At 54.3% G+C, this 10,549-nt stretch overlaps 1 protein-coding gene across 7 annotated transcripts in view; it reads left to right on the top strand.

Annotated features, from left to right (window-relative positions):
* DLG4 (discs large MAGUK scaffold protein 4) overlaps window positions 1-10,324 on the top strand; it is a 28,585-nt gene extending 18,261 nt beyond the window's left edge. For 6 of the 7 annotated variants that reach the window (XM_017850403.1, XM_017850397.1, XM_017850400.1 and 3 more), the window contains 12 exons: window positions 3,664-3,959; window positions 4,141-4,243; window positions 4,382-4,496; window positions 6,283-6,459; window positions 6,754-6,790; window positions 6,883-6,910; window positions 7,040-7,087; window positions 7,170-7,271; window positions 7,635-7,807; window positions 8,741-8,850; window positions 9,428-9,519; window positions 10,072-10,324. In XM_017850403.1, coding sequence (XP_017705892.1) covers window positions 3,664-3,959; window positions 4,141-4,243; window positions 4,382-4,496; window positions 6,283-6,459; window positions 6,754-6,790; window positions 6,883-6,910; window positions 7,040-7,087; window positions 7,170-7,271; window positions 7,635-7,807; window positions 8,741-8,850; window positions 9,428-9,519; window positions 10,072-10,178 — 1,388 coding nt within the window. In that variant the 3' untranslated portion in view covers window positions 10,179-10,324. The remainder of the gene's footprint in view (window positions 1-3,663; window positions 3,960-4,140; window positions 4,244-4,381; window positions 4,497-6,282; window positions 6,460-6,753; window positions 6,791-6,882; window positions 6,911-7,039; window positions 7,088-7,169; window positions 7,272-7,634; window positions 7,808-8,740; window positions 8,851-9,427; window positions 9,520-10,071) is intronic. The other variant, XR_001881185.1, reaches the window with a different exon arrangement.
* Window positions 10,325-10,549: the final 225 nt, after the last annotated feature.

The raw sequence follows: 10,549 nt of genomic DNA, 5'->3' as shown, positions 1-10,549 counted from the left end.
ANNANAAAAAAAAAAACCAAAAATTTGCTGGGTGTGGTGCGCATGCCTGTAATCCCAGCTACTCGGGAGACTGAGGCAGAGAATTGCTTGAACCCAGGAGGTGGAAGTTGCTGTGAGCTGAGATGGCACCACTGCACTCTAGCCTGGGCAACAGAGTGAGACTCCTTCTCAAAAAAAAAAAAAAACAACAACAAAACAGGCCGGGCGCGGTGGCTCACGACTGTAATCCCAGCACTTTGGGAGGCCAAGATGGGTGGATCGCCTGAGGTTGGGAGTTCAAGACCAGCCTGACCAACATGGAGAAGCCCTGTCTCTACTAAAAATACAAAATTAGCCAGGCATGGTGACGCACGCCTGTAATCCCAGCTACTCAGGAGGCTGAGGCAGGAGAATTGCTTGAACCTGGGAGGCGGAGGTTGCGGTGAGCTGAGATCATGCCATTGCACTCCAGCCTAGGCAACAAGAGCAAAACTCTGTCTCAAAAAAAAAAAAAAAAAAAAGGAATGTGGCTATTTGTAAGATAAATAACAGGAATTAGTAACTTCCCAGCAAAAAGAAGATGTAGTGAATAAAAAGACCCCTTTTGCCATAGAAAAAAATTCTATAAAATTATTAGAAATAGAAACTTGACAAGAAATATAAGATTTGTATGAAGAAAATGACAAGACTTTACTGAAGACAAAACAAGATTGGAAGGGGTGAAGAGTCACACTGTGTTTCCGGATGGAAAAACTTAATATGCTAAAGATCTCAACTGGCTCCAAATTAATCTCTACATTCCATTCAATCCTAATCAGAATTTTAATGTTGTTTCCCTGCTGGGAAAGGTTGATACTAAAATTCGACTGGAAAACTTGTGTGGGGAAAAGCTAAGACATTTTGGAAAAGAATAATGAGGTGTGGCAGCCCCTACAAAATATGAAATAATACTGTAAAACCACATTAAAATCACATGGTACTGTTCCTAAATACCATAACCTACCGAAAGGAACCTGGGATCGTCAGAAGAAGGGTCAATTTAAAATCTTTGGCAATAAATGTATAAGATGAGCTTCTAACTTCTTTCATACTAGAGAGCAAGGAAGGTATCCAAGACTAATAGGTTCTCAGCAAAGACACAGGAGCCAAATTGAAGAGGCTTCTACTGGCCAGTGAGAACTCATTAAATATATTAAAATCTTTAAGGTAATAATAATACTTAAAAATATTTTGGCCAGGCGTGGTAGCTCACGCCTGTAATCTCAACACTTTGGGAAGTCGAGGCGGGCGGATCACCTGAGGTCAGGAGTTCGAGACCAGCCCGCCCAACGTGGCAAAACCCCGTCTCTGCTAAAAACACAAAAAATTAGCCGGGCGTGGTGGCGGGCGCCTATAATCCCAGCTGCTCGGGAGGTTGAGGCAGAAGAATTGCTTGAACCTGGGAGGCAGAGGTTGCAGTGAGCCGAGATTGCACCACTGTGCTCCAGCCTGGGCAATAGGAGTGAAACTGCGTCCCCCCCCAAAAAAAAAAAAAAATTTTTTTTGGAGGATGCTAGGCAATCTCATTCATTCTGAAATTGGTGAATAAAGGGAGAGAGGCATGCAGAGAGAGGCATGCATTTATCCTCCCTTTAGTGTGCAGACTACCTCAGAGAGTAACCAATAGGTTGACACAGGGCTGGTTTTTTTTTGTTGTTGTTGGAGGCAGGTCTTGCTTTGTCACCCAGCAGGCTGGAGTGCAGTGGTATGATCTTGACTCACTGCAACTTCCGCCTCCTGGGCTCAAGTGATCCTCCCACCTCAGCCTCCCGAGTAGCTGGGATTACAGGAGAGTGCTATCATGTTCAGGTAACATTTAACTTTTGTCTTTTGTAGAGATAGGCTTTCACCATGTTATCCAAGCTGGAGGGTTTTTTTTTTTTTTTTTTTTTTTGAGAGAGAGAGTCTCGTTCTGTCACTCAGGCTGGAGTGCAGTGGCACAATCTTGGCTCATTGCAACCTCCGCCTCCTGAGTTCAAGCAATTCTCCTGCCTTGGCCTCCTGAGTACCTGGGATTATAGACATGAGCCACCATGCCCAGCCAATTTTTGTATTTTTGGTAGAGACGGGATTTCACCATGTTAGCCAGGTTACTCCTAACCTCAAGTAATCTGCCTGCCTTGGCCTCCACAGTGCTGGGATTACAGGCGTGAACCATTGTGCCTGGCTAAGATTTTTCTTTTTTAAAGAAGAATTCCCACTAATAAATGCTCCCCACTCCAAAGAAAGAAAGAAGTAGAATATCACCATTTTGCAGTCCCTGATACATATCAGAACCAGGTGGTGATTGTCAATGTGGCTAAAACTCACCTGAAAGGCTGATGGGGCGCCATATAATGGATGGACAGGGCTGACGAACCTGAACCTACCATTAATCTTACCTGACAGAAAGACAACCAGACATTGTATCCTGTGGTGATGCCATAGGAAGAACATAGCGCTACCTATGAAGTATATAGGACTTACTAAAAAAAAAAACCTCTGAATTGAACTTGAAACTGATCAAGCCTCCAGGATGAACTGCCAGTTTACAGGAGATACAGGGGCAGAGGCATAGGCTAAACAAACCACAGGAGGGTAAGCAGTAATTTCCCTGTTAGAATTTCCCTCATAGGGCCGGGCGCGGTGGCTCACGCCTATAATCCCAGCATTTTGGGATTATAGGCGGGTGGATCACGAGGTCAGGAGATCAAGACCATCCTGGCTAACACGGTGAAACCCCGTCTCTACTAAAAACACAAAAAAATTAGCCGGGCGTGGTGGCGGGTGCCTGCAGTCCCAGCTACTCGGGAGGCTGAGGCAGGAGAATGGCATGAACCCAGGAGGCGGAGCATGCAGTGAGCCGAGATCACGCCACTGCACTCCAGCCTGGGCGACAGAGCAAGACTCCGCCTCAAAAAAAAAAAAGAATTTCCCTCATAGGCTGGTCAAGGTGGCTCACACCTGTAATCCTAGCACTTTGGGAGGCATAGGCGGGTGGATCATTGGAGGTCAGAAGTTCGAGACCAACCTGGCCAACATGGTGAAACACTATCTCTACTAAAAATGCAAAAATTAGCTGGGCGTGGTGGCGCATGCCTGTAATCCCAGCTACTCGAGAGGCTGAGACACGAGAATTGTTCGAACCCAGGAGGCAGAGGCTTCTGTGAGCCGTGATCATGGCACTGCACTCCAGCCTGAGACTCCTTCTCAAAAAAAAAAAAAGAATTTCCCTCATAGAATGTGGGAAATTCTTTTAGAGAAATGACCTAGTTTTTTTAAACAAATGGATGGCAGAGAGTTGGTGGGGAAAAAGAGGGAGAAGAATTTTATGGATTAAGAGATTTGAGTGACACAGGAACCAAAAGAAAACTCCCAAAGCATAATATTAATGTTCCCTTTGACTTCCCCATCCCTGGCATACTGAGGACATGTGATGTTTAAATTCTTTATCCTCTAGGACAACCAGCCTGTAATGTCACCTCTAAATTCCTGACCCCTGACGTCACTGTGATCTGATATCCCCTTACCACCCCACCTCGGCGTCTCTGAGAGAATAACTTCCCTTCCACCTGACTTTGGCTCTCCTGGCACCTGGGGAGAAGGTTGGGTGGTGGGTGCTCTTTCCCTCCAGGCACTTTCATCTCTGCCCTGTGTCTTCCTCAGCTTATTCTCAGCACCTGGACAACGAGATCAGTCACAGCAGCTACCTGGGCACCGATTACCCCACAGCCATGACCCCCACTTCCCCTCGGCGCTACTCCCCAGTGGCCAAGGACCTGCTCGGGGAGGAAGACATTCCCCGAGAACCGAGGCGAATTGTGATCCACCGGGGCTCCACGGGCCTGGGCTTCAACATCGTGGGTGGCGAGGACGGTGAAGGCATCTTCATCTCCTTTATCCTGGCCGGGGGCCCTGCAGACCTCAGTGGGGAGCTGCGGAAGGGGGACCAGATCCTGTCGGTGAGGGAAGGCCTGCCCCTACCTGCACCACCCCCTCCCCTCAGGGCAGAGCGCAGAGCTCTTGGGGAGGGGCCTGGGTGGGCTGCAGCCGAGTCCTCTTGCGGGACCACTCCCTGCTCCACCTGGACCCAGAAGTGCTGCCTTCTGTCTCTGGTGACACAGCCTGTCCTCCTCTTTCTAGGTCAACGGTGTTGACCTCCGAAATGCCAGCCACGAGCAAGCTGCCATTGCCCTGAAGAATGCGGGTCAGACAGTTACGATCATCGCTCAGTATAAACCAGAAGGTACCAGGCCAGAAGTTCTTGTCTTGTGAGCTAAAATGGCCCTTAGAACTCTGCCTCCTCAGCTGATGGCTTCAGTAGGGGAGGACGAGTGGCAGTAGGATGGGGACAGAGCTCAGGAACCTCCCTGTCCTTCCTCAGAGTACAGCCGATTCGAGGCCAAGATCCACGACCTCCGGGAACAGCTCATGAACAGCAGCCTGGGCTCAGGGACTGCCTCCCTGCGGAGCAACCCCAAAAGGGGTTTCTACATCAGGTCAGAGGCTCCCTGGGCTGGGCTCCTCAGCCCCTCTGCGTTCCTGGGCACTCTATGCCTGGCCCGGGCCTCAGCCGCTCCTCCTCTCTACCCTGCCTGCTCTGACTCCCCACCCCAGGCCTGAGGCGCAGCGAGGGTTCATGGGCTTCGCTGCACAAGTTAACGTTTGAAATACTCCCTGTCGATGGGAAAATAGCCTCTACCCCAAGTATTCCAATTGTCTTCTAGCCCCTGGTCATCCCAGCACTTCCTTGGGACTCCCAGGCCACCGCACAGTTTGGGATCTCAAAGGTTAATGCTTGGTGGAGCATGGTCCTCTAGGGTATTTGGAGTGTTGCCCCAGCCTTCACGTCCCTGTGGGCAGTTCTGGAGAAGTGGGCTGCAGCTCTGTGGTGCCTGCCCCCGTCTCTCCAGCGGTATTGTGGGCAGTCCCAGAGAGGTGGGCTGCAGCTCTGTGGTTCCTGCCCTCATCTGTCCAGTGGCATTTTGCTCCCCTCTTAGGGCTCGTCTCCATTGACTCTTTTTGTGGCTTAGGTTTCTGCCAAAGCACATCTCTCTCCCGCCCCCGCAGGTCACCCCCCACTTCTCTCCCTGTCTGGCCCTGTGGCTTGCATGGCCTCGTCTGCCACTCCGCTCTGCAGATGTCTCTCGGAGCTGTTGGCCCTGGCTGACCTCTTTCTGGAGGTCAAGACCTGCACTTTTGGCCATCTGCTTTCTGGCCATCTCCACTGGGATGTCCCACAGGCATCCCACACTCAACATGTCCCACGCTGAGCTCAGCATCCTGCTGTGGAACTGTGTTCCGTCCTGCTGTGCCAGCAGTTTCCCTCTTGCTGAGTGGCATCACCGGCCACCCAGACGCTGGCTCCCGCCTGAGCCCTTGCTCTGCTCTTCCTCCCTGCTTGGGGCCAGTTGGTCCCCAATGTTGTTCTGACTCCCAGTGACCACAGGGGTTGTGTGGTGGCTCCCAGGGGGAGCATCATGTGGTTGTCACACTCCCAGGGGGCCCGGGGTCTCCTCCCTCCTCTCCAGGCCCATTGCTTTCCTCTGCGTCTTCGTTCCTTCTCTGTTTCTGACCTCAGGGGTTGTGACTTACTGATAGAGATTTGATACTGGTAAGGGTAATCATTAGTTGGAAACACGGGACCTTTCTTTTTCTTATGAATTTGGGCAGATTGAAGGTTACCCCGTGACTTTTTTTGAGATGCGAGTCTTGCTCTGTCACCCAGACTGGAGTGCAGTGGCGTGCTCTCCGCTCACTGCACACTCCGCCTCCCGGGATCACGCCATTCTCCTGCCTCAGCCTCCCGAGTAGCTGGGACTACAGGTGCCCGCCACCACACCTGGCTAATTTTTTTTTGTGTGTGTATTTTTTTTAGTAGAGACGGGGTTTTACCATGTTAGCCAGGATGGTCTCAATCTCCTGACCTCGTGATCCATCCGCCTTGGCCTCCCAAAGTGCTGGGATTACAGGCGTGAGCCACCACGCCTGGCTGTACCCCTGTGACTTTATGACGTGCATGTGTACTGCAAGCTGCTTTCTTGAGAGGGTTGAGTTCGAGCCCTCCCTCTGGAAACTGGACTCAGTGTGGACTGAATGTTGTGGCTAACAGTTGTGGTGATTATGAGTTATAGTCAGCGTTTGGTCCCCACACAGTTTTGGGTTCCTCGGCATCCACTGCACTCATGGGAGGGCCGTCTGCAGACCTCTGTCACCGAAGGGTGACTGGGGCATCCTTCTTGGAGTCTTCAGCTGGGCTCTGACCAATAGCCACTTGCCCTCCAGGGCCCTGTTTGATTACGACAAGACCAAGGACTGCGGCTTCCTGAGCCAGGCCCTGAGCTTCCGCTTTGGGGACGTGCTGCATGTCATCGATGCTAGTGATGAGGAGTGGTGGCAGGCACGGCGGGTCCACTCTGACAGTGAGACCGACGACATTGGGTTCATCCCCAGCAAACGGCGGTGAGGCTTCTGGGCTCTGTAGCCTTCTTGCCACAGGCACTGAAGTTGCCAAGGTCCCCCAGGGTGGGCAGCCAACAGGGGATGGGTTTGCCCCCTGAACTCCTAGCGGTTTGTCTGTTGGGCCGTCCTGGGGACCCTGGCTCCCATGAGCCTTTGAGAAGGACCACTCCTCACTGAGGAGTACAGTGCCCAGGGCTGCAGGAGAAGGGGTTGTCAGCTGGCCTGGAGCGTGGGGGCAGCAGGGTTCCTCACTGGGCATTCCCTCACCCGCCTATCTCTCCATGTATCCCACAGGGTTGAGCGACGAGAGTGGTCAAGGTTAAAGGCCAAGGTAGGTGGAGGAGGGTGTGAGCCTGGGTGGAAGCGTGAGGGCTCATGGAGCTGAGCTTGTAACTAACCCCGTGGCCTGCTTTTTCTTCCTAGGACTGGGGCTCCAGCTCTGGATCACAGGGTAGGTAGGGTCAGTTTGGGAAGATGTGGGTGAGAGAAGCACTGAGCTGCTTTTGATATCCTCAAGGGGGAGACAGGGCTCCAGGTCCCCTGTTTCAGAGCCCCTTGCAGATGCCCCACCTCCCACCAGGTCGAGAAGACTCGGTTCTGAGCTACGAGACAGTGACGCAGATGGAAGGTGAGCCCTGGCCCCTGCCTTGGCCCCAGCGCCTGCTGCTCCCCCAACCCTGTACTCGGCCTAAGCCAGGCTCTCTCCGCAGTGCACTATGCTCGCCCCATCATCATCCTTGGGCCCACCAAGGACCGCGCCAACGATGATCTTCTCTCCGAGTTCCCCGACAAGTTTGGATCCTGTGTTCCCCGTGAGTGCTGGGGCCTTGGATGGAGGAGAAGGTGGAGGTGGGGATGGGACGGAGGAGGCCCATCCCTGGGGCCATAGGTAGAGCCTTTGGGGGATTGGTGTGTAGGGAGATACAGGGTTTCTGCAAGAATGGGTGCTTCTCAGCCACCCTCTCATTTCACAGTACCCATGCCCAGGCCAGAAACTTGGAGGCCCTGGAGGGTGCTAGGGGAAGCGGTTCCGGCCCTCTGCAGTCTTGGTCTCCCTGGAAGCTCCCTTTCACCAAAGGACCCGCTGGGCACTGTGGGGTTTGATTGAAGGAGGCAGGATTTCAGCTAGAGGGATGGTGGTTAGATCTTTGGGGGGTGGGGTGACTTCCTGGCAGATACGACACGACCCAAGCGGGAGTATGAGATAGATGGCCGGGATTACCACTTTGTGTCGTCCCGGGAGAAAATGGAGAAGGACATTCAGGCGCACAAGTTCATTGAGGCCGGCCAGTACAACAGCCACCTCTATGGGACCAGCGTTCAGTCCGTGCGAGAGGTGGCAGAGCAGGTAGGACCTGGCGGGCACCTGGTCCTCTTCCTTCTCCCCTCTCCCCACCCCATTGCCTCCCTCCAGCTCTCTCTAACTCTCTCTCTCTCTGTCTCTTTCCCTGCTGGGTCTCGACTCCGCTCCTCCACCTCCTTCTCCTCTTGGGCAACTCTGACCGCCTGCTCTCTGCCCCTGCTCTCTCTCCCGCCTCCCTTGCTTCCTGACCCCAAATTTCCCATCACCATCTGGCCTCTTTCTCTCCCCACTCCCTCCTCCTTGCCCCATTTCTCCTCTCTTCCCATGGCCTTGTCTTCGGTGGCTTGGCCTTCCCCACTGGGTCCCTCCCTTTTTCCTGATTCCCCTCTGGTCCTCTCCCCTGCCTCACCCTTTCCTGGGGCCCCGCTCCCCTCTTCCACTCCTCCGCTAACTCCTTTCCTTTCCCCACTGCTCCCCACCCTGCCCTCCCTCCCTCCACGGTTCCTTTCTCCATCTGCCTCCCTCCCTCCCATCTGTCTCCTTGTTCCTTCCATCTGTCTGTCCTCTGTCCGTCCTCCCCTCCCTCCTCCCTCTATCCTACTTCCTTTCTCCTTTTTCTTGGCTTTCCTTCCGGCCTGTGTCACCTCTGCCTTGCACACCCCGCCCCACTCGCTGCTGCCCTGGCTCTGCCACCATCTCTTGGGTCCCTGTCTGCCTGGTGCTGCTCCCTTCCTCCATTCTGTCCTGTCCCTGCCCTCTCCCGTGCTCTCCATCTTCCTTTTCCTTTCTCTGTCTTTTACTCTGTCCATGCCCTCTTCCTGCCTGACTCTCTGCCCCCGTGTTTCTTGACATCCATGTCACTCCCCTTCGGCCAACCTCCCATTCCCCACCTCTCCTTGTCCCATGTCCCTCCGGCACCGCTGTCTGTCCTTTCCCGCCACTTGCTGGCCCCCCTCCGCCCACCCTGCCTGCCCCCAGGGGAAGCACTGCATCCTTGATGTCTCGGCCAATGCCGTGCGGCGGCTGCAGGCGGCCCACCTGCACCCCATCGCCATCTTCATTCGCCCCCGCTCCCTGGAGAATGTGCTGTGAGTATGGTCCTGGGGGCCTCCCCTCTGCTCCCCCAACACATGTGGCCCTGGGCCTCACAAGGCCTCTGCAGTCAACTCTCCCTTCAGAACGCTGGACAGCGGTTTTGGCAACCCCAGAAGGGGATTCCTGAAACCCAGCAGAACCTGGAATCCAGGAGACCTGGAACCCAGAGGATGCGGGGAATCGGGCCTTTCCCCTCCTCTCCTGCCTTGGGCTAGAGGGGACTACATCTTCCAGCAGCCCTTGGGGTATACCAGCTGGGGCGAGTCAGGGCCTCCAGGGCTGTTGGGAGTTGGAGTCCGAATCCCGTCTCTGGGGCTGAAGGCTGGAAGGATGAAGCGCTGGAAATGTCCCTGAAGTAGCCACACCTGGCTCGGGCGGTTGTGGGTGGGGGGGGGGGGGGTGTTTCTCATCTGTGGCCCCAGAGGATACTGGGAATTGTATTTTTTTTTTTTTTGCTACATGCTCCAAGTAGAAGAATACTAGTTGCAACTTAACATTCCTAGATAGAGGAGGTAAAAGGCAGGGTCAGGTGGGCCCAGTCTCAGGCCTGCTCTCCCTCCCTCTTCACAGAGAGATTAACAAGCGGATCACAGAGGAGCAAGCCCGCAAAGCCTTCGACAGAGCCACCAAACTGGAGCAGGAGTTCACAGAGTGCTTCTCAGGTGAGGCCACAGCAAGGCTGTTGCCAGCATGTAGGGTGCCTTTACTCGGATTAGAAAGAGCTCTCCCGCCACTCCCAGTGGATGGTTTAGAAAGAGGTGTCCCTGTGGGCATGGCATGGGGGCTTACGCCCATAATCCCAGCACTTTGGGAGGCCGAGGCAGGTGGATCACCTGAGGTCACGAGTTCAAGACCAGCCTGGCCAACATGATGAAACCCTGTCTCTAGTAAGAATACAAAAGTTAGCAGGGCGTGTTTTCGGGCACCTGTAATCCGAGCTACTCAGGAGGCCGAGGCAGGAGAATTGCTTGAACCGGGAGGCGGAGGTTGCAGTGAATTGAGATCGCACCACTGCACTCCGGCCTAGGCACTAAGAATGAAACTCAGTCTCAAAAAAAAAAAAAAAAAGTGCCCCTTTGGGCGGGTGCAGCCTCATGGCTCATGGCTTGGAGAATTAGAAAGAGGTGCCCCTTCCTCTGGGCTGGTGCCACTCCCTTGGCCAGGTGTCCTCTGGCCCTTCCTTGGCCTTACTCCCTGCTCCACCCCACTCCCAGCCATCGTGGAGGGTGACAGCTTTGAGGAGATCTACCACAAGGTGAAGCGTGTCATCGAGGACCTCTCAGGCCCCTACATCTGGGTTCCAGCCCGAGAGAGACTCTGATTCCTGCCCTGGCTTGGCCTGGACTCGCCCTGCCTCCATCACCTGGGCCCTTGGTCTGGACTGAATTGCCCAAGCCCTTGGCTCCCCCGGCCTCCCTCCCACCCCTTCTTATTTATTTCCTTTCTAACTGGATCCAGCCTATTGGAGGGGGGACACTCCTCTGCATGTATCCCCATACCCCAGAACTGGGCTCCTGAATGCCAGGAACCTGGGGTCTGGGGGGGGAGCTGGGTTCCTGGTTCCGAGCCCTTGCTCCTTAGGATCCCTGCCCCCGCCCGCCCCCAATGCACACACAGACCCACCGGGGCCACCTGCCCTCCCCCATCTTCTCCCACACACATTCCAGAAGTCAGGGCCCCCTCGAGGAGCAC

This window comes from Rhinopithecus bieti, unplaced genomic scaffold (genome assembly GCF_001698545.2).
Source record: "Rhinopithecus bieti isolate Rb0 unplaced genomic scaffold, ASM169854v2 scaffold_32008, whole genome shotgun sequence".
NCBI lineage: Eukaryota > Metazoa > Chordata > Mammalia > Primates > Cercopithecidae > Rhinopithecus > Rhinopithecus bieti.
Note: the sequence above shows the minus strand (reverse complement) of the source record. Positions and strands in the feature narration are given on the sequence as shown.